Raw genomic sequence first — 25845 nt, forward strand, 5'->3', positions numbered from 1 at the left:
ATTAGGAAGCAGGCTATTCAGTCCACAAACAGTATCTCATCCAGACCCATCTCCACCCCTGCATTTCCCATGGCTAATCCACCGAGCCTGTACAGCTTTCAACTGTGAGAGGAAAGACACACAAACAAAGGGAGAACGTGCAAACTCCACACAAACAGTTGCCCGAGGCTTAAACCAAACCCAGGTTCCTGGCACTGTGAGGCAACAGTGCTAACCACTGAGCCACCTCACCACCCTAAGAGGCCAGACTGTGCCATACTTAGTACTTCTCGTTTAGGCAAGGTATGGTTCCATCTGCCCTCGGACTTGCCAGGATATGTGACAGGTTCCTTTCAAGATAAAATACATTAGTACTCTGGATACGCTCCAGCTAACAAAACCAATGAAGCCTCGTTATCGTCAGTTGGAGTTCAGATGCAGGTTAGATCTCAACAATTAAGGGGCCTGTGACTGAAAACCAGGGCTAATGGACTAGCTCATTCCAGATTACTACTAGAATATAACTGAAAACGAGCTATCCTTCCTGGAGCTAAAGTTTTTTTTAGGTCAAATTTACTTCGATGTAGAAACAGAATGTTTATCTGTTATGGAAATTGCATTTAGCATTGCACAGACTGGGAGTACTTTATAAAAAGAAAAAGAACCTATAAGGTTGTTTTTGACTGGCACAGTAGTGGACAGCAAAGAAGGTTACCTCAGATTACAACGGGATCTTGATCAGATGGGCCACTAACCTGAGGAGTGGCAGATGGAGTTTAATTTAGATAAATGTGAGGTGTTGCATTTTGGCAAAACAAATCTTAACGGGACTTATACACATAATGGTAAGGTCCTAGGGAGTGTTGCAAAACAAAGAGACCTTGGAGTGCAGGTTCATAGTTCCTTGAAAGTGGAGTTGCAGGTAGATGGGATAGTGAAGAAGGCGCATGGTATGTTTTCCTTTATTGGTCAGAGTATTGAGTACAGGAGTTGAGAGATCATGTTGCAGCTATACGGGACGGAAGGATGTTGTGAAATTTGAAAGGGTTCAGAAAGGATTTACAAGCATGTTGCCAGGGTTGGAGGATTTCAGCCATAGGGAGAGGTTGATAAGCTAGGACTGTTTTCCTTGGAGCATTGGAAGCAGTTGGATGACATTATAGAGATTTATAAAATCATGAATGGCATGGATAGGGTAAATAGACAAGGTCTTTTCCCTGGGGTGGGGGAGTCCAGAACTAGAGGCATAGGTTTATGGTGAGAGGGGAAAGATATAAGAGAGAACTAAGGGGCAAATGTTTCACACAGAAGGTGGTGGTGAGTGTGTGGAAAGGTATCTAGATGGGTATATGAATAGAGTGGGACTGGATTACGTTGGAATATGTGGTCGGCATGGACGAGTTGGACCAAAGGGTCTGTTTCCGTGCTGTACATCTCTCTGACAAGATGGACTGAAGGGCCTTTTTCTGTGCTGTAAATCTCCCTTTCCTTAAGATGCTTCACTGACTCAGAGTATTTTGTGCATGATGCACAACTTTTGCCTATCATGATTCCATTATCAAATGATGAGTGCATAGTGGTAATTCGGAAATGTTTTCACACAGATCTTCTGTTCGTTAAAACTGATGGACTCTAAATTGCAGGGAATTCTTTCATGAATCCCAAAAACATGTACCCAGTAGATAAAGTTGCATATTGGAAGGACATAATGCTGGAAGGATAGCACAGTGACTCAGTGGTTAGCACTGCTGCGTCACAGTGCTAGGGACCCACGTTCAATGCCAGCCTTAGGTAACTGTGTGGAGTTTGTACGTTCTTTCTGTGTCTGTGTTGCTTTCCTCCCACAGTACAAAGATGTGCAGGTTATGTGGACTGGCCATGCAGGGATGGGGTGGGTCTGAGTAGAAAGATCTTCAGAGGGTCAATGTAGACTTGATGGGCTGAATGGCCTGATTCCACACTGTAAAGATTCCAGAAATTATCTTTTGTATTGCAATCTCTCACTTTATGCTTCTCTTTTGAATGGGATAATTCTTGATAAATTCACTTTCCTTAGAGATTTATTACCTTCAGCTGAGGGCTCTCAGAGGGTAGGAACAAAACAGATCATACTTCCAGCATAATGGGCTCAATTTTGAGTCACACAAAGTTTACTCACTTGTACAGCCTCAAATTTAGGCCCCATTGTATTGTTCTATGTAGGTCAATCCTGACGTAGTGTTATTTGGTGCATTGATTAGTGAATTAAAGTCTTAGAAAAATTGTTGCATAAATAAGGATTTATTCTTGTTACTATTTGGACCACATTGTACCTTCTCACTGAAAATGGTTACCAATTTTATTAAAATTAGAATAGAATTGTAGGAACATCTCTGTTGCTTATCACTAAGACCTTCATTGACATTTCCTGAACTTGTTTCTGGCAGTGAGGGTCTTTGTAGGCAGAGCATGTGAACACATGAATTAAGGGCAGAATTAGGCCATTTAATCCTTCAAGCTCCCCTAATCTACAATAAGATCATGGTTGACCTGCTTATGTTCGAATTCCGTATTGCCACATATCATAGAGTTTACAGCACGTAAAGAGACCCTCAGTCCAACCAGTCCCATGCCGACCATAATCCCAAACCATACTAGTCCGGCCTGCCTGCACTTAGTCCATATGTCTTATTCATGCACTTAACTAATTGTCTTTTAAACGTTGTAATTATACCTGTATCCAACACTTCCTCAAGACGGTCCCACATACGAACTACTCTAAAGATTCCTGCCATTCATCTTATCTATACCCCTCATGATTTTATAAACCTCCATAAGGTCACTTCTCAACCTCCTATGCACCAGCGAAAAAAGTCCCAGCCTATCCAGCCTCTCCTTATAACTCAAACCCTCCATTTCCGGCAACATATTGGTAAATCTCTTTTGAACCCTCTCCAGCTTAATAATATCCTTCCTATAACAGTGCTCCTGATAACTTTTGAATCCCTTATCTTGAAAATATTCAACTACCCTCCTCCACTGCCTTCTGAGGCAGAGAGTTCCAGAGTCGCACAATAATCTCTGGCCTAAAAGGCCAACATGCTGGTGAATTTCCTGGAAAACTCAGAGAGCTGTTCAAAAGAAATTCTGTCACCCAACATGTGAGAATGTTTATGCTGAAACTCAAAACTGATCGACATCTGGGTACAAATGCAGGGAGATCATAATTCTAATACCGTGTCCTTAATTCTGGACTCACCCAGAAGAGGAAGCTTCCTTTCTTTGGTCACCTTGTTGACACCATTGTAAACTCCAACTGAATCACCCCTTACTCTTTTAAACTCCTGTGAAAACAGGCCCAGCCTGTCCAATTCCTCCTTGTAGGACCAGCCGTTCGTTCTAGGTATAAGTCTTGTAAACTTCTTCTGAACTGTCTTCAATGCATTTTCATCCGTGCTTAAGTAAGGAGAATAAAACACCACGCAGTCACAGCAGGCTGAGGAGATTTTCACCACCACCCTGCGTTTGTACCCAGATGTCGATCAGGTTTGAGTTTCAGCATAAACATTTTCAGATTCATTTTCTTTTGAACAGCTTACTGAGTTTTCCCAGAAAATTCCCAGTATGTTGACAATACCAGATGGGTGGTTTTGGATTTCTTAGATACTGCTGGTGCTGATTACAATCTGATCCTGCATCCAAAGGACATATTTTCAATCTTACCAATGGAAATTCTTAATGTAATCAAGCAAGTATTACTATAAAGAGATTAGATTCCAGGGAAACCATTTTGTAACATGACAGCAATATTACAACTCCCTTTATATTCTAGTTAAGGGTTTTGATGTCGTAAATTAACTGCGACATGTAAATCAGGAATATGTCCCATAGTACTCGGTTAATTACACAGGTCATTTAGGTCTAGCCAATGTTCATTCTCTCCTAAACTGCTGCATCAATCCAAAAATACTATCTTGTCAAATCTATGACATGGGCATGCTAAATACTCATTGTAAAGTCATGAAGTTCAAGTCAATTGGTAACCTTCACAAATCTGAGGTCATCCAAAACTCTACCATCCTTATTGTAACCAATCCCATTTTCTTGTGCTTGCTGACCTCAGTTTGCTCCCAAACAAGCAAAGCCTTCATCTTAAAATCCTCACCTTGTTCCCAAATCCCTCTATGGTTTTACTTCTCCCTCTTTCTCTAGCCTCCTCCAGGCCACCTTACTTCAAGATATCTGGACTCATCCAACTCTGGCCTCTAGACATTCAACTATTTAAGCCCTAGCCTCTGAAATTCTCTCTGTAAACCTTTTGGATAGATGTATTGTGCAAGAGTATGGGGCAAAAGCAGGAGATTGGTACTTGGTAACGATACTTGTTTGAAGAAGCAATGCAGGCATGGAGGGCCAAGTTCCTCCTTCGTGCTGGTACACTTCTGTGCTTCTGAACCTTCCATTGTCTCCAACTTCCTTCTTTCTTTTGAGGCACTCATTGAAAACTATCTCTTTGAACAAGTTTTCAGTTATCTGCCATAATATATGGCTTGGAGTCATATTTTACTTCATAGTGCTCCCATGAAAGGCCTTGGGACATTTTGTTATATTAAAGGCATTGTTTGAATACAAGTTATTGTTGAATCATTTTCTACCTCTGAATATTAGAAAATCAGTTGCTAACAGTTTATCAGACAATTTAAAGTGCATAGAATCTGCCAATTGTGAGGCTAGTTCCCCAACTCCCTCCCAGTAGCTAAATTCAGAGTGTGATCCCTTTTAATCTCCAGATCAGGTCTGGGCATTGGTGTTGTGTTTGACTCAGTTGCATTGTGCTACATATCTGTTAGAATTTGACAATAGGACACTAAAATAAAATAATTTATATTCTTTAATACTAACCCCAGAGGAATCTCTCCGACAACATCTATGCCAAATTTTTGTGGTAATCTTGCACCTCCTGAGATTGCTGTAGTAACGATGACCTAGAAGCAAAAACAGAACATTATTCCATTATTTTAAAGAAATGCAATAAATTTATTTCCCTCCTCTTTTTTCTGCTAGAGAGAATGATTTTTGCAAAAATGCAAGGGCACCAGCAACTCTTTGTTACTTCCATCCAAGTTCCCATGACGTTTGGTTTGTTATTGTAGGCAAGTTATTCATCATGGAACTAAAGGCATTCAAGCTGTGCACATTTTTTGAATGACCCAGGAGCCTGGAAAGCCTTGGGGTCTGCAGTGATTTCTCCATGGCAACACTTCAACAAATCAGATTTGACATGGCAATCAAATAACACCCTTTTCACCTATAGTATAAATTGTCGTGGTCATTTGAAATTTGGTAATCTTGTGTTTGCCCTGATGAGTGCCAAGACAAAAAGGTTCAGCAACATGTCACTGTTTTCAGCAATGCACCAGTGCTTAGCTCAGAGTGGGGCTGGAAAAGGAGCAGGGATTTATCTCTCCACCCTGGAGGCTTCCTGCCTCTGTTCCTGATGAAGGGCTTTTGCCCGAAACGGCGATTTTCCTGCCACTCGGATGCTGCCTGACCTGCTGTGCTTTTCCAGCACCACTCTGATCTAAACTCTGGTTTCCAGCATCTGCAGTCCTCTCTTTTGCCTAATGCACCAGTGCTGTCGTATCGAGCAACTGATTCCATTGACTTTGCTGAGAAACATAACAGACAGCAGAACAGATATCGTTTACAATCACTCAGTCAAAATTGTGCCAACAAGTTCAGTTTGCTCTTCCTCCATTACCAGCCCACTGACATCAGCACAGGGCAAAGAAGGATGGGGACCTTCCTGGTCTGAACTTCCAAAATAAAATTCAGTGATAAGTTTATTCATTGATTCATGCGAAAACATATCAATCAATGACTGTTAGAAGAGCAGTTCAGACTTTAAGTGTAAACCACTTATAACTTTAGAAGCTCTCAAGTGTGGTGACTAGTTATAATGTGAATCCACAAAAAGAAAAAATGAGCTCTAAAACTTTACTTACCACAATAGTTTCCATTGGAATGGCGAAAGGAAGCTTGTGTTTAAATCTGACGTTAATCTCCTTGACAATGAACAGGAGCACACCCGTAATTATAGCAAAAATCAGTGATGCTACATTGGTCTTGGGAAGGTGTTTACAGATGTCAATGAACGTCTGGTTAGAAGAAAAGTAACAAGGTCACTTAGGCTGCAATTCAAAACTTAGAAATGAAAATATTTTGTTAATGGCTGGTTATCAACTACTTACATATATTATCGCCAGTGGACCACTGTATGCGTGAATGTTCAGTCCGAAGATGTATTTCAACACTGAGATTAAGATTTGTATCCCAGCTGCTGTCATGAATCCTCGGATGAAGGACTCAGAGAGATAGATGGAGATAAAACCAAACTGAACAAAGCCTAAGCAAATCTGTCAAGTAACAAAAGGAAGATTATCATTCAATGCATTATTTTATGTTATGTGAAATCAACATAGTAGCAACACCAACAAGGCCATCAGTGTCAGCTTTTTTTAACTACACTGAATATGACATGCAATTACAATGGGAAGTAGGTGACATAGTGGTAATTTCATTGGAGGTTGGGTCAATGGCCTGGGACAATGGCAGCTGGTAGAATCTAAATTCAATTTAATAATATTGGAATGGAATGCTAGTTTCAGCAATGGTTAATCATCATCCAGCTGCTTCGTAAATACTTATCAGATTCAAAAAAATGTCCTTTAGGGAAAGAAATGTGCCACTTAGTCTACACATGACTCCCGATCTACAGTAATGTGGTTGATCTTAACTACTGCTCTGCAATAGCCAATCAAACTACACAGCTCACATGAAATTACAGATGGACAGCCACAAATTTTGTTTGTTCTTTGTTTATTTGACATGGGTTACTGGGTGAAGTTCTGGTTCTAACCAGTTCTAGTTAGATGTATTCCTGAAGGTTTCCTTACCACCAGCTGCCTCACTATTATTCAATTAACTTTTTCCTCATTCAAATTAATTTTGAAGTTAATAAACATACATGTTCAAAAAGAAATGGAAAGTTGTCTGATAGCATTTCCCCTGGGTTGCTTGTAGTATCTTTTAGGTTTTTTTTTAAAGATGTTTGTAATTAACTTTCAGAGGTGCCATTACACACTTGAACTCAGGCCTTTGAGGAAGTACATTCACACTACACCACAAGAGCCCTTATATCCTGATCAAGGCATTCTCTAATCAATCTGTTCAGAGATGTGCTGACAGCTGAGACTTGAATATGGGCCCCTTGGTTCTGAGGTTAGGGACACTAACACTTTAGATTTATAAGAGCCTTTAGATTTATAAAATGTTTTTTAGGACAGATTTTTATTTAGTTTTGTTTTATTATGGCTGGCACCTGTTACTTATGATTCTGCATTTCCATTGACAACTGCTGTAGGCATATCTCTTGTTTCATGTCCAATTACTGTATCCTACGGCCTTGCACCATCCTTCATGTGATGTTTAGTCATTCCTACCTCACACCCTATCACAGATCTTGCCTTGCATTCTTCACTCCCCTTCCCTTACCACAGTAATTGCTTAAAAAATGATTATATCTCTAACTTTCTCCATCTCTGATGTGATGCCAATGGCCTGGTGCTGTGGATATTGGATTGGAGGTTTGGGTTGCTGGGAGAATTGACTGGATTGGGGGATGTAACCAGCGTGAGTGGGGAGAAAAACTCAGCATCCTGCTGAAATAAAATGGAATGGCAATGATTTGAGCTGAGGGTCCAGTTAATGACCATTTTCAATGGAGATGGAGTATTCCATCTATTGATGTCCCTCCCCCACCACTATCCCTGTTGTATGTGGATCTTGCCACCTGTTAGAGATTGACTCATGGTAACCATTGATACCTCCTTTAAATCTACCACCCAACCATTGCTCCCTGCCTCCTCCCATAACCAACTGCAGTAGACCATAATTGTAGCCGCATGGCATTCCTTCATAGTGTTGTAGCCAGACTTACTTCTAACAAAGCATGCCACCAATGTGGTCCTCCAGCTTCATTGATGGTGCCCACTGTCTTGATTGTAATGCTGGCTGCCCACAGCCAATTGTTCCTCCTACCTATCCAGTCTGCTCTCCCAGGGACAGTCTGTATCTTGGCTCCCTCTGGCCAAATCCTGCAGGCGGCATATTGTGGGGAGTGTGGGGAAGAGGGAAAGAGGAGGCTCAAGCACCATTGGGATGAGGACCGGCACATTGGGATCCCAACATCTATCATAAAATCAGCTCAGTAAGTCTACTTTTCTCTCCACAGAACCTGCCAGAGCGACTAAGTCTTGCTTTTTGCATTTTGTTCCCTTTTTCTACCGAGAGAGAAACAGAGTTAACATTTGGTATGACTCTTATTCATCAGGATTCTGAAATAGAGTCATTTTGGATACAAAATGTGACTCTGTTTCTTCTTCCACAGATGCTGCCAGACTTGCTAAGTTTCTCCAGCACTCTGCGCTTATTTCAAAATTCCAGCATATGGAGTAACTTGCTTTTGTTCCTCTTACCTATATTTTGTTTAAAAAAAAGCAAACATTGAATAAAAGAGGAATTAAAACTATGACTCCCCTTGGAGATGAAATATGCTTCCAATCTAATTTATATTAATGGCTTCCATCTGCTGGTGCTATTTCTGAATTGTTTACCTGTATTACAGCTGTTAAGCAGGTTACAGTTCCCGCAATTCTCATGCGATACTCATTCATAGCTCCAACATCTGTGACGGTTTCATTCAGACTTTCGTTGAAGTGTTGAAATTTTTCAATGGGAGCCTCAGCTTGGACCACGGTCCCAACTATAATACTCAACACAGCAAAGGTACCTGTTAGAAACATGAAGAGTGACAAGCGTAAGGAACCTGCAAGATGATGTTTTGATTCATCACATTATCCCGACTGGTGCTGCATTCATCCACCCCCTTTAGAGCTTTCCCACATATGCCAGTAAGTCGTGGGGCCAAATGTTATGTCCTTCTCTATGGCATATGTAATGTTGACAGTGGACTCGAAATGAGGTGATGTGGGGTTCTCACTGGCTCAATGATCCCTGCATCCACTGTACACTGGGGTAGTGAGCTCAACAGATTCATAACTCTTTGAGAAAAATAGTTTCTCCTCATCTCTGTTTTAAATCTGCCACCCCTTTAGACTAAAACTGTGATCTGTCATTCGAGATAGCTCTACAATTCAAGAAGACATCCACTCTACACTTAATCTGTCAATCTCCTTTGGCATCTTGTAAACCTCAACTAGATCTCCTCACCTCTCTAAATTCTAGATAGGTTAGGCCTAAACATCTCAATCTCTCTCCATAAGACAAATTCCTCATCTCTGTAAATCAATCCAGTGAACTTTTTCTAAACCACCACCAAAGTAATTTCATACTGACAGAGATCTTTGACCAGTCTGAAGAAAATTTGGCATTCAGGTTGAAAATGGATACAAAAGTCTCATTTCAGGTGGGTGACAAGGACAAAATAGTCACAACCAATTTAAGAGCAGCCTGTGGGCTTTTCCCAAATAAACCTGCACTCTGTAAGAATGGTCACCATTGTGCCCATTTCATGCATGCAAACAGGCCCAATGGCAGACGTCTGGATTGGTTTGGAATACCTCAGGAATTCAAAGATGAACCTTACAGATGATATTTCTCTTACTAACACTTGATAATTCTGTACTCTTGCCCCTCCTGCAAGGTTGGACTCTTCAGGAGAGGATAGATAATCTCTACTCCTAATGTTCCAGGTAAGCTGCTCTGAGGGGCACCCATTGAAGTGTCATCACATTCACTTTCATAATCTCCAGCCACCACCCCGTGTGGACATCAGATGTCTACCCAGAGGCTGGAGAATTTAGAAGGAATACAGGTTTCAGGTATCACAAATATTGGACTCAAAGAAAAGCAATATACTGTAGATACTGCAGATCTGAAATAAAACAGAGAATGCTGGAAAAACTCAGCATGTCTGGCAGCATCTCTGATATGACTCTTCTTCAGATGCATTCTCTATTTTTCTCTCATGAATCTGGGATTTGCTTGATGGCTATGTTTTCACATGCATGCATTAGAACCCAATGACTTTTTCCTTTAAATCCTGTCCATATCACCACTTGAGGTCATTTTGCCACCTACAGTGCATTTTAATCTAAAACATAATTCTATGACTTTCCAAAAACCAAACCCAATGTGCTGAAGCAACTGCACTCAACTTGCTGAGCAATGGCTCAGAACTTATTAGAGGTCATATCACTCATGAGATCAAAGTGATTACTTTTGGTTTCTGTTAACTCTATAACCCTGACATCCTTCAGAGATTTCTGCGCACCTCCAGCTCCGGCCTCTTATGCATTGATTTTCATTACTTAGAGTCATGGAGTTCTACAGCATGGAAACAGATCCTTCAGTCCAACTCGTCTATGCCAACCACATATCCTAAATTAATCTAGTCACATTTGCCAGCATTTGGCCCATATACCTGTAAACTTTTCCTATTTATGTACCCATCCTGATGCCTTTTTAACTGTTGTAATTGTACCAGCTTCACCACTTCCTTTGGCAGCTCATTCCATGCACGCACCACTTTCTGTGTGAAAAAGTTATCCCCGGGTCCCTTTTAAATCTTTCCCCCTCACCTTAAACCTAGTTCTGGACTCCCCCAACCTGGGGAAAAGACTTTGGCTATTCATCCTATCCGTGTCCTTCATGGTTTTATAAACCTCTATAAACCTCCTCAACCTCTGACGCTCCAGGGAAAATAGCCCCAGCCTATTTAGCATCTCCCTACAGTTCAAACCCTCCAACCCTGGCGACATTCTTGTAAATCTTTTCTGAACCCTTTCAAGTTTCACAACATCCTTCTCCATTGACTGCTGTTTCTTCAGCTGCTGAGGTCCTAAACTCTGGAATCACCACACTAAATCTCTCCACCTCTTTTTCTCTGTCCAAATCTTTAAGATGCTCCTTAAAATCCCCAGACCAGAATGAGTCACTTGTCTTAATGAGGTAGTACATCTGTCAAATTTGTTGGGAAAACATTCCTTAAAAAGCATCTTAATTTGACTACAGTAATGGTGCTATACACATTGTTTTTGTTGATGAATCCTTCGCGTTGGAACTATATTTACTTTAACACTCTTGTAGTTCTTTTAGAAATTTGCCACACATGATGTGTATTTTTGGTTAACACGTTGTGATTATGCATCAATCAGCAGTTCATATTTGTGATGAAAATCTATTCCCCACCGGTTCCCATTTGCATTTCTGACACAAACTAATTCCGGTTGCGCCAGGGAGAATTTTATGATGAAATTTGCTGAGGGGAAAAGTTAACAGGCAAGACCACCCCCTGAGAAAGAGAAACACCTGGTATGTCTGTTGGAAACATGAGCTTTTTAAAAAATTCAATCATGAGTTTTAAGCATCCTTTAGCAGGCTAACATTTGGTTCTGATCCCTAATTGCCCTGGAGAAAATAGTGGCAGTGTTCTTGAACTGTTGTAATCCTAATGGTGTAGGTATGCACAACAATGCTATTAGTGAGGAAATTCCAGCCTTACTGTACAATGGCATTGAAGGATTGGTGACATAGATCCAAGTCAGTATGGTGGTGACTTCTAGGGGAAATACATTCCGATTTTGTCAGAATTGCTAGAAATGCACAATACCTTAGCTACTGCCTGAAAGAGGACATCCTTCAAATGTCATACTTCACCAGAATTGTTTTTCTTCTAAAAGCTTCACCTGAAACATTAGCTTAACCTTACATTTTGGCACTGACTAGCTCATTGTAATTCATCTTCTGATTACATACCTCCCTTGTTGATTCAAGAATAGCATGAACAGAGAGTCACTTTGTTTTTGCGTTTAACTGGTTTGTTGACTGAAGCATAAAAGGAAGTGAGAATGAAACCCATTGTCAAAATGAAGGCAACAGAAATAAGATCATAATTTTAAAAAAAACAAACAACTCAATTATTACAGATAGGATCTGATCCTGTGAAGCATTCAAAGGAATTGTCATTGACGTGAAACATTAACTCTGTATACCTCTCCACAGATGCTGCCAGGCCTGTTGCATAATTCCAGGATATTCTGCTTTTATTTCCAACAGTGGCAGTATTTTGCCTTTGTTCCATAAAGTGTCTTTTGCAATAAAAGATTGGTATTCACTTTGGATTGCATCATCTTGCAATCAAGTGTTTAAAAACACAAGCTGTTTCCATGCTAAGAATAAAAAAATCAACAGGATAGACAAACCTGGGACCATGTGATGTATGCTTCCAAGAAAGAAGTAGATAAGAAGAGGGTAGAATGAGGAATACAGTCCGTTGACCGGGGGGAGACTGGCCAGTAAGGCAAATGCCATTCCTATTAAAGAAAACACATCTTAATTAAAACAACATCTTACTGTCTAAATCTAGAGTTTACATCACTGCATTTAACAACAAAAGCATATTTTCTTCTTTGACATCATTGACAATATGGCTGAATGTCCTTGTGATAAATGTTACAATTTCTCATCATCTTCTCCCTAATTCTAAACTACACAATATGATGTTGAGATGACAGAGCGGGAATACCATTAGATGGCACAAGTACAGAATAATTTGGAAAGGAGATTCAAGTCCTCCCCACTCCACCATCACTGCCACTCACCCCCCTGCCCAAGGACATGTGATGGAATTTGAATTCCATTCATAAATTTGGATTATAAAGTTAGTCACATTAACAATCATATCACAACCTGGTTGACTAACGCCCTTCAGGGAATGAAACATGAGCTGGCCTACCATGAGACCAGACCCACACCAATGTGTTTGTATTGATTTTATCTGGCCTCTGAAATGACCAAGGCATCCTCTTGGTTTAGGATCAGTTAGGAATGGGCAGAAAATGCTAGTCTTCCCACGATGCCCACATTGCATGAATTTGAATTAGCATTATTGTTAAATGTACTCACATGAGTACAGTGAAAAGTTTACAAGTAGCCACTTACATGCTAACTTAGGTACAAAACCAAAAGATAGCATATTCTTTTAATAACTAGTCCTCTATAACTGGGGACCAACCATCACATAAGGTCTTTCTGCCAAAGTACAATGGGGCTGTACTCAGTTATCGGACTCTTCCGGTGCCTCTGATATATGTAAATTGTTCCAAGTACCGAGCATAATTGAGAAATGCTTTTAGATTTGTTGTAACTATTGTGAAAGTCAAACCCCAGCATTTCTTTTCTTCTCTGGACACAAAAACTCTATGGGTCTGAATCGCTTTAGTAACAGTATGTAGATAAAGATTTCTTTGATGAATAAATATATTTTTGTGAAAGTAAACAAGTTCTCTATAATTAAATGACTTAAGACATTCAAAGGAATTCAGATTTTATAGCAATTCCATTATGTTGGAGTCTCCTTTCCTGTGTAATCAATGAATGATTTGTGCTGTTGGATGATTTAGCAAAATTATAAATTGCACCAGAATGTTTGCAGATTAATATTCAGCTTGCCAAGGACCAGCCCCTTTCTTGAGTTTAAATTGTTTTCTTTTACAAACTGTTTTACTTGGATCTCTATGTTCGCTTAAGAATGTTGGAACGTTTGTAATATTCACAATGGAACTCTAGGATAATCATATAGTCAAAAATTAAGATAGCTTATAATAACACTTTAATTTATACTACCTTATCATATCTCAACACCACACGATGTATGATTTTTTGGCATCCAATCACTTAGGTCTGAAATGCTTTGGAAATAGTTCAGTTAAATTGCGTATAAACTAGCTTTACAATGAATTCAGTACACTGGTCAGACCACATGAAGACATATGGGAACATAAGATTCTTATCAATACATTTAAGCAAACAATGTTAATATAGGATAAATCAGTTTATATATTATATGTTACTGGCAATAGGAATTCATTGCAATGAGCAGGTAAACAAGGGGAAAAGTTAGCAGAATGTCTGTTGCTAATTACAATGGAAATCTGAGTTGGAACCCATATCCAAATTTTGGATTGGACAATGCTTTCACATTAGGGGCTCAGGCTGAAATGCTACCTTTTGGTTTGTAAGATTTCATGGTTTTGCTTCAGCATATGGAAGCCATCGGAGAAATTAAGGAAGAGTCTGTTTTTGAATATTTATCCAGACAAAACTTTGAAATGCTGTAAATAGATCAAAGTAGTGTCAGAACAAGTGGTGGCACTAAATCTACAGTATCTGACTGTCTCCATCCCAGGGTTTCAAAGAAAGTCGTGAGGAAATTGCAAATCTTCAGGGTTTAATCTTCCAAAGTTTCCTCCATTCAGGGATTGACACTTTAGATTGGACAAATGTAAATGTAATTTCATCACTTAAAATGGGTAGAAGAGAGAAACCAGAAAATTATAGACCTGTCAATCTAGCATCTGTTGTGGGGATGTTATAATTAAGAATGGAGTGACCGAGTTCCGAAAGAAATTTGAGCCGATCAGATAGAGCTAACCTGGATTTATAAAAATTAGGTCATGTCAAACAAACCTAATTGAGTCATTTTTAAGAGACAGGGGAATGTCTACAGATGTTGTTTGTATGAGCTTTCAAAAGGTATTAAATAAGGTCCCACATTAAAAAAAAGATAAAATTAAAGAATTATGACCTGGTTGAGTTTCAGGGAGAACGGCTCTGCGAAAATTGAAAGCACATGATTAGAGGTGTTCCACAAGGATGTTTGGCCTCAAGTATTCACGGTATTAATTATTCACTTAACATTGTGCAATTTTTCCAATTACACAATAATGAGACAGAATTTAGTCTGGTGTTGGGGGGCATACCAACAAGTCTGATGGCAACCCAATTAACCAGACATCTGGGAACCCTGATAGAGGTCAATAACTGACAATGGGAACTCTGCTGCTGGGGCTCCTGGGTCTGCAGGTGACATTTCATTCCAGGATACTTTCCCCCACTTCCTCCCCCACCTCCAAAATGACTAGGGCTGAAATTTCACCCATGAGAGCTGCTGGTCAGTTAGAAGCTCTTCATTGGAAGTAATGGTTGCTACTATTTGTACCACTAAGGTTTTCGCCAGACAGCATTACTGAATCCTGGAGAAAGGTAAGTGAGGATGGGATGGAAATTACTGGGAGGACTCTGGCTGGGAGCAAGAGGGGAATCGGACAAAAGGGCAGGGGTACAGAGGTGGCCAAGATAAAAAGAAGCCATATGGAACATAAAACATAGAACCTAGAACATTACAGCACAGGACAGTACAGGTCCTTTGGCCTTCGATGTTGTGCCTATCTGTGAAACTAATCTGAAGCCCATCTAATCTACACTATTCCACTTTCATCCGTATGTCTATCCAATAACTGTTTAAATGCCCTTAAAGGTGGCGAGTCTACTACTGCTGCAGGTAGTGCGTTCCACGCCCCTATTACTCTCTGAGTAAAGAAACTACCTCTGACATCTGTCCTATATCTATCTCTTGTACTCCATGCTTGCCTTCATTGACCGGGGCATGGAGTACAAGACTTGGCAAACCATGTTGCAGCTATGTAAAACCCTTGTTAGGCTGCATTTGGAGTATTGTGTGCAGTTCTTGGAGAGAGTGCAGAGAAGGTTCACCAGGATGTTGTGTGGTCTTGAGGGCACTGGGTGTGAAGAGAGGTTAAAAAGACTAGGATTGTTTTCACTGGAAAGATGGCAGCTGCAAAGAGACCTGATAGTGATCTACAACATTTTGAGAGACATAAATAGAGTGGATAGTCAGAAGCTTTCTCCCAGTTTCAAATACAAGGGGACACACACATTCAAGGTGAGAGGGGGGCAAGTTTAAGGGAGATGTGCAAGGGAAGTTTTTCACACAGAGAGTGGTAGGAGATTGGAACGCACTGCCAGGAGAGGTGATGGAAGCAGGCACATTGGTGACATTTAAGAGGCAACTGGATAGTTACATGAATAGGGAAGGAATAGAGACATATGGACCATATAAGGGCAGAAAGTTTGCTTTTTAGTTTAGTTAGGGCATGATGATTGCCACAGGCTTGGAGGGTCGAATGGGCATGTTCCTGTGCTGTACTTCTCTTCAGTTTTTATTCTTTTGTTCTATTGACTCTCAGAAGACTTCTCCTTCTCTTTATCAGGCACCTATTGAATGAGGAGCCTCCCCTCTGAGGTCGCAAACAAGTTGAACAGGGTTCAACTCCTGGTTTCCCCACATAGTGAATCCCCTGTCTGTTACCAGTAGAATATTAACAGAAGATGACCCTAAGTGTTTCTTATTAGCTGAGATGAAGACCTAAAATGGCATCTGGGCAGGGAGACAGTCTTGAGCCCTTCCCACCCAGACTTAATCAAGGGGGAGAGAAGCTGACTCTTGAGTCCTCATCTGGTTAGACATGGAACTTCCCCTTAGTGCATCATTTATATTGAAGACAATAAAGTGTAGACCCAAGTATTTTCTAAATGGTGAAAAGCTACAGGAGAACATAGATACAAAGTGATATCTTGGTCTGTCTACACAGATCCCTAAAATGTCGTGGTCAGCTAAAATCAAAAAATCAAAAAGGGTAATGAAATGTTCAGCCTTTTAAACTGGGAGTCTAGAATATAAATAGAAGGACATTTTGTTGCAAGGCCTGGTTAAATCATGATGAGAGAACTGTGTACAGTTCTAGTCACCACACTTTAAAGAGGCAATAAAAGTCTTGGAAGCTGTTCATTGCTGCTTTTCTAGAATGCTACCATGATGAGATTACCATGTTTAACTCCAAGGCTTTGGTAATGGAGAGAGATCATGTGAACTAGACTCATATTCTCTGGAATACATACGAATAATTAAGGAATGACTTAATTGAGGTCTTTAAGATGTTGAAAGGTTGGATATAGAGAAATGCTTTTCACTGTTTAAGGACAGGGACATTACCTTAAAAGCAGAACTGGACCACATAGGAGAGAGGCCAGAAACCAGTTCTTCACATAAAGGAAAGTGTGACAGTCTCTCCCACAAAAAAAACAGATTAAATCCCAACCTAATTAAGTCGGAGATCAAAAGATTTCAGCCAATGAAGAAAACTAAAGGCTGTGGAGTTAAGGCAAGCAGTGGGGTAGGATACAGAATGGGGAATGAATGTGGAACAATCCCAAAAGTGTTGAATGACCTGCTCGTGTGTGTCTGTTCCAATGCTGCTGTATGGATCTGAAGGACGCAAATGTGGAATTCAATGGCATCCCAACATAGTGACTCTAAGTGATTAGCCATGGGGAAACTATTACATAATGAAAAGGAAAGATGTGGCGGCTCGATAAAGTGTACTAGATGCTGTGAGTTTGTTATTACTGGATTGAAGTATTAGCTACACCTCTTTTTTCCATGTCAGTCCATTGGCATGAAAATGTTGCCAGAGCTCACTCTAAAGAAGAAGCTTTCTTACCTTGGGGGACCTGGATAGTCCCAGCACTGATACCTGATATGATATCGAAAATTAAACTCCTCTTAATATTGTATTTCGGAAGCCATGCAATTATTGGGAAGAACTGAATGAGCAGGGCTTTGAGTCTGGCCGTTGAGCAGCTAGGGAATAGGAAAAAAATGTTCAGATCCTTTTGTCAGATTGGATAGCATTAAAATACACTGTCCATATATTTGCTTGGAAGCAATCGATCCATGTTTACTCACTTAAAAAAATTGAGACTTTAGAACTTTTGAAATTGTATGCAGATTATTTTACAGAGAAGATTTCTGGTGCTATGAAGTGTTTCATAAAAACTAGAAGCTGGATGAGGCCATTCAGCCCCTCAAGCTTGCTGTTTAGTATAATACTTGACCACACCAGAGAATATTCCACCAAGTAGTGAAGCGAGACTGAGCTCTCTTGTAATCTTGTCTTATAATTCTTTTAATCAACTTGTTGGACATGTTATGATGCACCTCTGGGGCAGGAGAGACCTGAATACAGGCCTTTTGGCCCAGATGTAGGGACATTACCACTGTGTCATCACACACAGAAAATTGCAACAGTGAGAATCAGTAGTCAGTTGGCATCATTAGATGGGTGATAGCTGATTGCTTGCCCCTCTCTCCAGCACAGGGATATAATCGCCAATTATAATGTCACTGCAGACCACATCTCATCCATTTGGTAGTTTTCCAAGGTCCAGTAGGTTCTGGCCTGAGCCATAATAACTGGAATATACCTCTCAAGCATTTCAAGGATGTGACCTTCTTTGTTTTCCTTAATGCTTAGAATTACTGAGAGTCAATGGAACCATGGTGGCAGCATTGAGATTGGTCAACAAACTCAAGTAACAAGAAGGCACCCTGGCAATAACACCAGATGCAGAAAAACGGTATTCATTTTGGTTAGTTGTGAAAGTTCAAAATGAGAAGGTTATTTTAAATGATTCCCATTTACCTGAAGAATTTCTTTGCTTTTTGTGCATGGGGGTAGCTCCTGACTTTTTTCTGGTATTCTTCATCAAAATCCGGAATTGAATAAGCTGAGCGGTCAACAATATAACGCGGGCGGACATGCATCTTGCCCAAAACTCTGCAGAGAAAGCAAATTGCAAATAATGAAAACTAATTATCAAGATAATAGAAAAAACCCCAAAAGAACTGCGGATGCTGTAAATCAGAAACAAAAATAGAAGTTGCTGGTGACCCTTGCTCAGGTCTGAGAAAGGATCACTGGACCCAAAACGTTAACTCTGATTTCTCTTCACAAATGCTGCCAGACTTGCTGAGCTTTTCCAACAACCTTTGTTTTTGATTCTAATTATCAAGTTTCCTGCTCATCAAGTGACTATCTCAATGATGGATTGACTGGATTTGTTGAGAATCTGTGACATCCATCCCAGGTAGCAATGAAAGGGTGAATTCCTGCTTTAGGCTGTGCCTGATTCTTTCTTCTATTCTGCCAAATTTCATCTCAATAATAAGTGCACATTAAAACATCCAGTCTGTTTTTGACTCAGTTGTTAGCGTTCTCACCTCACTATGTATAATATTTAATTGGCTGTAAAGCTTTTAGAGATCTTCTACGGTCACAAAGGCACTATATCAATACAAGTCTTTAATCATTTAACTTGGCCCAACTAGTCCATGATAGTGATTATTTTTCTTGCGCACTTCTGCAGCTAACTCTATAAAGAGAACTTTAATTCCCGCATGCCTCTACGTCATGTCTCCTTAAATAATATAATTCACTATTCTACTCAACTACATCTCGTTGTCACAAGATCCACCTTTACTCATTTTCTGGGTAAAGAAATTTCTGTTTTACTTTTATCTGGAATCCATATATGCAAGGGATGAGACTGAATTGTTATTGAGAGATGTGTTAATGTTAGTGATCAGTAATATCAAATGTTTTCGTGCCTGGACTAGTATGGGATAACTCTAGGCAGCTTCAAAGTGTTCTCCACACAAATAGGAGACTACAGATTCTACCATCCTAATGGCTTCCTTCAGGGGAAAGGAGTGGCCGAGTGAAAATATGGCTGTCAATCCAGGTAATGTTCTAAGGACCTGAATTCAAATTCTGTCACAGCAAATGGTGGGATTTGAATTTTTTTAAAAAGTGTGGAATTAAGAGTCTAATGATGACCATGAATTCATTGTCAATTGCTTGAAAAACCCATCGGGTTCACTAATTTTCTTTAGGGAAGGAAACTGCTAACTTACCTGGTCTAGCCTACATGTGACTCCAGACCCGCAGCAATGTGGTTGACTCTTAACTGCCCTCTGGGCAATTAGGGATAGGCATTAAATGCTGGTAAAGTGACACCCTTGTCCCTTCAATGCATAAAAAAAAAGGAGGTTGGGAGCTAGCGATCATGTGGGAATTTACAGTTTGCATCAGTGAAACTACATGGTTCAAGAGGTATGATTAAACGTATGCATCAAGTAACTCTGTAACACAAAGAGTGTAAGAGTAGAGAATAGATACATAATTCACAATGAAGTGCTTGAAATGTTAACTGTTTCTGTCTCCACAGATGCAGCTCGATCTGCTGAGTTTCTCCATTGTTTTTATTTCTGAGTGTCTGTTGTCTGACCTAATGACTTCTCATGTTTGTCTGGCTTTTTGGACTTTACGATCTGAATGGATTCTGTTGCTTTTCTGTGATACGTTTGGTCCTTTTCCTCTCAGGATTTCTCTATTGTTCTTTCTAATGTCTAATTCCATCAAGAACTGAATGGCATTTTCCAAAGTCAAAGCCTCTTTGGGTGGTAATAAATCTGATAATGACTTATCAGCAATTCCAACAACAATTTTGTTTAGAAAAACTGAAAGAACTGCAGACACTGCAAATCATAAGCTAAAACAGAACTTGCTGGAAAAGCACAGTAAGTCTGGCAGCATCTGTGAAGGGAAATCTGAGTGACCCTTCCTTCGAAGATAACCAATTGCCTGAAGCTTTAAAGACAATCCTGTTTCTCAATGGCCTTACTGTGCGATTCTCGTCATCTGCTGCTTTATAAGATGAATACAATTCTTTTTAACAGATTTTCCTCAATGACCTGCACTGTCTTTTGCACTACAAATAATTCACATTGTCTTATGTCCTTTTTTCTGGATGAGTCCCACTATCTGCAATCTTAATAAATTCTTCCTGCCTTTACAATAATGGATAATAATTGATCTCCCAATTTCTTCTGTGGCCTCAATAGTCTCTTAATTATTTTCTTCTGTTAGGCTTTTTTCTGCTTAGTCTTCGAATTCATTCCTTCAGTTCTTTAATTCTGGTTTCATGTCTTGCTCTGTGTTACCAACTGGTTATTAACTTATTCCTCTGGTCCTTGGCTTTGCCTCCTATAGCTATGCCTCCTGCGGCAACAACATTTGTTTCTGAGCTTTAAGCACTTTGTTTACTTCTCCATTTCTCAGCCTATAAATGTGCTCCATATTTTAAAGCTTTCCTCTTGCCCACCAGAGATAACAATTTTACTCAAGTCGCCTTCAATGTCTTTTCGTTGGCATGTGTTCATCAACACCCAATGAAAACTATAACTGCCAGGTGTGACCAGTGTTCCAGTGCCACGTAGCTGAAAGCTCCCATTTACTTACACACTTCTCTTACCAGCTCTAAATGCTTTCAGCATCAACTTTTGAATCTGCCTTGTTAATTCTTGCCACAAATTGATTTTCTTCGGGCTTCTGGACTGTTCAGCTTTTTCAACTACTGGTTGTCAGTAGAAGTTGCTCTCTTAATTCTACATCCTGAGCTCAGTAGAATCTGCACATTTTTCTGTTTGGTGTAAGTCAAATGCACCACTGCTCACCATGTATGATAGATTCACACCCATTCACTGAACTTTGTCTGAGTTAGCTGCACTCTCAGTCACAATAATACTGCTAACATCCTCTTTTTAGGTTGGGATCTATCAAGCCTGTTTTGTCCAGTATTGTAGGGAATATTCAGGTTGTCTAACTAGAGAGGCTCATGTCTTAAACAGGATGCAGCTTATTGCATGGCAGCAAGCAGGGACACATTACTTCGGTATAATATACATTGTTACAAAGACTATGAGGAGACTGAAGGATGGGTCTTTCTCTTTTGAGATCCAGAGCTGTTATTCTGCCCAAGCCGACAAGGCATCATTCTGCAGAATGGTTCTTAATACACTTCTCAGCATTAACCCTTTCAGAACCAAACTCCTTATAGAACAGTGTATATTACACAGACTAGCTTGTGCAGCTGATGTGTAGCCATTAGGAAGGGGGATTGTTCCACATAATTCCACATCGAGTGAAAGAATTTTTGAGAAAAGGTCTTATTTTGATGTTAACTGGTTTGTAAACTTGCTTCAAATAAATTGATGCTACCCAGTGCTTAAAATACTACAGCTACCTAAGTGGTTATTAAGGCTATGGAGGTCTGTTTTAAGTTGCCTTCTTATGGAGCCAGAATAAGCAGGAGAGTCTCCACATTAAGACTGTAACCATCATATTCACCTTGCTTTTGCTATGATCCCAGCTGACGGTAATACTGGACAAGTCAGTTCTCAGTGCGAAACCTGGCTTGATAGATTGGTAAAGTTTTTGCAGTTTGATTGCCATGATGCCATTTTGGTCTGAACATAAGACCATAAGACCATAAGACATAGGAGAGGAAGTAAGGCCATTCGGCCCATTGAGTCCACTCCGCCATTCAATCATGGCTGATGGGCATTTCAACTCCACTTACCCGCATTCTCCCCGTAGCACTTAATTCCTTGTGACATCAAGAATTTATCAATTTCTGCCTTGAAGACATTTAGCGTCCCAGCCTCCACTGCACTCTGCGGCAACGAATTCCACAGGCCCACCACTCTCTGGCTGAAGAAATGTCTCCGCATTTCTGTTCTGAACTTACCCCCTCTAATTCTAAGGCTGTGTCCACAGGTCCTAGTCTCCTCGCCTAACGGAAACAATTTCCTAGCGTCCACCCTTTCCAAGCCATGTATTATCTTGTAAGTTTCTATTAAATCTCCCCTTAATCTTCTAAACTCCAATGAATACAATCCCAGGATCCTCAGCCGTTCCTCATATGTTAGACCTACCATTCTAGGGATCATCCGTGTGAATCTCTGCTGGACATGCTCCAGTGCCAGCATATCCTTCCTGAGGTGTGGGGACCAAAACTGGACACAGTACTCCAAATGGGGCCTAACCAGAGCTTTATAAAGTCTCAGTAGCACAACGGTGCTCTTATATTCCAACCCTCTTGAGATAATTGACAACATTGCATTCGCTTTCTTAATCACGGACTCAACCTGCATGTTTACCTTTAGAGAATCCTCAACTAGCACTCCCAGATCTCTCTGTACTTTGGCTTTACAAATTTTCTCACCATTTAGAAAGTAGTACATGCTTGTATTCTTTTTTCCAAAGTGCAAGACCTCGCATTTGCTCACTTCCAATGCAATATTCATTGCTCACTTCCTGACTTCCTTTGTCAGCCATGGCTGTCTAATCCCTCCCCGGATAATCTTTCTCTTCTTGGGGATGAACCTCTGTACAGTGTCCTCAATTTTACCCACAAACTCCTGCCATTTTTGCTCTACTGTCTTCCCTGCTAGGCTCTGCTTCCAGTCTATTTTCGTCAGTTCCTCTCTCATGCCCTCATAATTACCTTTATGCTGTGGTTCTGTTCGCCGAGCTGGAAGTTTTTGTTGCAAATGTTTCGTCCCCTGTCTAGGTGACATCCTCAGTGCTTGGGAGCCTCCTGTGAAGCGCTTCTGTGGTGTTTCCTCCGGCATTTATAGTGGCCTGTCCCTGCCGCTTCTGGTTGTCAGTTTCAGCCGTCCGCTGTAGTGGCCGGTATATTGGGTCCAGGTCCAGTCATCCACAAACTCCATCAACAAATACATAGACCTGGACCCAATATACCGGCCACTACAGCGGACGGCTGAAACTGACAACCGGAAGAGGCAAGGACAGGCCACTATAAATGCTGGAGGAAACACCACAGAAGCACTTCACAGGAGGCTCCCAAGCACTGAGGATGTCACCTAGACAGGGGATGAAACGTTTGCAACAAAAACTTCCAGCTCGTCGAACAGAACCACAGCAACGAGCACCCGAGCTACAAATCTTCTCACAAACTTTGAATTACCTTTATTTAACTGTAACACCATTACATCCGATTTTGCCTTCTCTCTTTCAAACTGTAGACTGAACTCTACCATATTATGATCGCTGCTCCTAAGTGTTCCCTGACTTTAAGATTTTTTATAAAGTCTGGTTCATTACATAGCACTAGGTCCAGAATAACCTGCTCCCTTGTGGGCTCCATGTCAAGCTGTTCCAAAAAGCCATCCTGTAAGCATTCCATGAATTCCCTTTCTTTGGATCCACTGGCAACATTATTTACCCAGTGCACCTGCATATTGAAGTCTCCCATGATCACCGTGACCTTGCCTTTCTGACGTGCCTTCTCTATTTCCCAGTACATGTTGCGCCCCTGATCCTGACCACTGTTAGGAGGTCTGTACATAATTCCCATTATGGTTTTTTTGCCTTTGTGGTTCCTCAATTCCACCCACACAGACTCCACATCATCCGACGCTATGTCATGCAGTGCCATAGATTTAATTTTGTTCTTAACTAACAAGGCAACCCCGCCCCCTCTGCCCACCTCCCTGTCTTTTCGATAAATTGAAAACCCTTGGATGTTTAACTGCCAGACCTGACCCCCCTGTAACCACGTCTCTGTGATACCTACCACATCATAATCATTCACGATGATCTGTGCCATTAGTTCGTCTGCTTTGTTACGAATGCTACGAGCATTCAGGTAAAGTGCCTTAATGTTAACTTTCTTATCATTAAAGATATTGGAAGTCATAAGATGTCCTAAGTTATCCTTCCTTTTTGCTGCATTCCCAGTCTGTCTCAAGTTTAAATCTGCCTGCACATATGCTATCCTGCCGCTTATCTTTCCATTTAACTCCATACTCCCTGTCGCTTTCACTTTCCCTTCCCCCCAACTCAGAAGTTTAAAGTCCTACTGACCACCCTATTTATCCTCTTCGCTAGAACATTGGTACCTGATCGGTTCAGGTGGAGACAGTCCCAACGGTACAGATCCCCCCGGTTCCAAAACTGATGCCAATGTCCCATGAAGTGGAATCCCTCTTTCCCACACCAATCCCTTAGCCATGTGTTTACTTCCCTAATTTTCTTATCCCTATGCCAATTAGCACGTGGCTCGGGCAGTAATCCGGAGATTATGACCCTTGAGGACCTGTACTTCAATTTCCTTCCTAGTGCTCGATAATCCCTAAACAGGTCCTCCACCCTTGCTTTGCCTATGTTGTTAGTCCCAACGTGGACCACAACAACTAGATCCTCCCCCTCCCGCTCCAATATCCTTTCAAGCCGGTCAGAGATGTCCCGCACCCTGGCACCGGGCAGGCAACACACCATTCGAGACTCCTGATCCGGCTTGCATAGGATACCATCTGTCCCTCTAATTATAGAATTCCCTATAACAACTACTTGTCTTTTTGCTCCCCCCTCTTGAATGGCCTTCTGCACCATGGTGCTGTGGTCAGCTGGCTCATCCTGTCCAGAGCCCTTTTCCTCATCAGGAGCCTGCTAATGTTTGTTTAATATGCAAAGGAAAAAGTGAAAAAAGTTACCAATATATGATACAATGTTGAAAGATCTTTACATAAACAATAAAAATAAAGGTCCAACTCTCTTCTCAGTAATATCCTCTGTAGCCACTCAGTCCTAGAAAGGCATCACTCCCATCTTAACTCATTAATTTCTTAATTAAATGATTCTTTCCAGCCTTTCTCCTTCAATTGCAGAGGCAGCTTAAGACTTCTGTTCAGCTCAGATTGTTTGGATACTCCTTTCAAGTTCTGACAGCCTGGAAATTTCCAGCAACTTTCACACGCTGGTGGCTACTACAAACTAAACTCTCGCTGTTTGGTGACATCGGCAAACTACAAAATTGTCTTTGTGTTGGGATGACTTCTCTTTTTCTGAATTCAACCACTCAATGATCCAGAGCCATCCATTTCTGAATAATAAAACCAACTTTGTAAATGTGCAGCAATTAACTCCCGAGATAGCTGATCTTGTCCTTTACCCGAAATCACATGCTTTCATGAAAAATCTAGCTTGAGGCCACTGACCAAAATTACTTTCTGGCCTTTGCTTACAAAAAGGTCACCTTCACAGAACAGGAAACTAAAATTGATTTTTTGCAAATCTATGTTCACAAATAACAATAACACACTACAAATCTACATCACAATTCCAAATGCCCCTACCTTTCCTCCCAGACCAGGGATGATTTCTGATGGGCTGAATAGACACTTTGATGTAACTCTGATGACAAGGTCTTAGACTCTCTGCTGGTTGCACTCTGTTTTGG

The 25845-nt window shown here is 40.7% G+C and overlaps 1 protein-coding gene across 3 annotated transcripts in view; it reads right to left on the bottom strand.

Annotated features, from left to right (window-relative positions):
- The window catches only part of LOC122563099 (solute carrier family 26 member 9-like), a 112121-nt gene that overhangs the window by 56437 nt on the left and 29839 nt on the right, over positions 1-25845 (bottom strand). For all 3 annotated transcript variants that reach the window (XM_043716529.2, XM_043716525.2, XM_043716527.2), the window contains 7 exons: positions 18384-18518; positions 17403-17542; positions 12243-12353; positions 8634-8809; positions 6210-6374; positions 5964-6116; positions 4861-4943 (listed from right to left, as the gene is read on the bottom strand). In XM_043716529.2, coding sequence (XP_043572464.2) covers positions 4861-4943; positions 5964-6116; positions 6210-6374; positions 8634-8809; positions 12243-12353; positions 17403-17542; positions 18384-18505 — 950 coding nt within the window. In that variant the 5' untranslated portion in view covers positions 18506-18518. The remainder of the gene's footprint in view (positions 1-4860; positions 4944-5963; positions 6117-6209; positions 6375-8633; positions 8810-12242; positions 12354-17402; positions 17543-18383; positions 18519-25845) is intronic.

This window comes from Chiloscyllium plagiosum, unplaced genomic scaffold (assembly GCF_037043375.1).
Source record: "Chiloscyllium plagiosum isolate Xiang-an unplaced genomic scaffold, Cpla_swu_hap1 HiC_scaffold_26, whole genome shotgun sequence".
Classification (NCBI taxonomy): Eukaryota; Metazoa; Chordata; class Chondrichthyes; order Orectolobiformes; family Hemiscylliidae; genus Chiloscyllium; species Chiloscyllium plagiosum.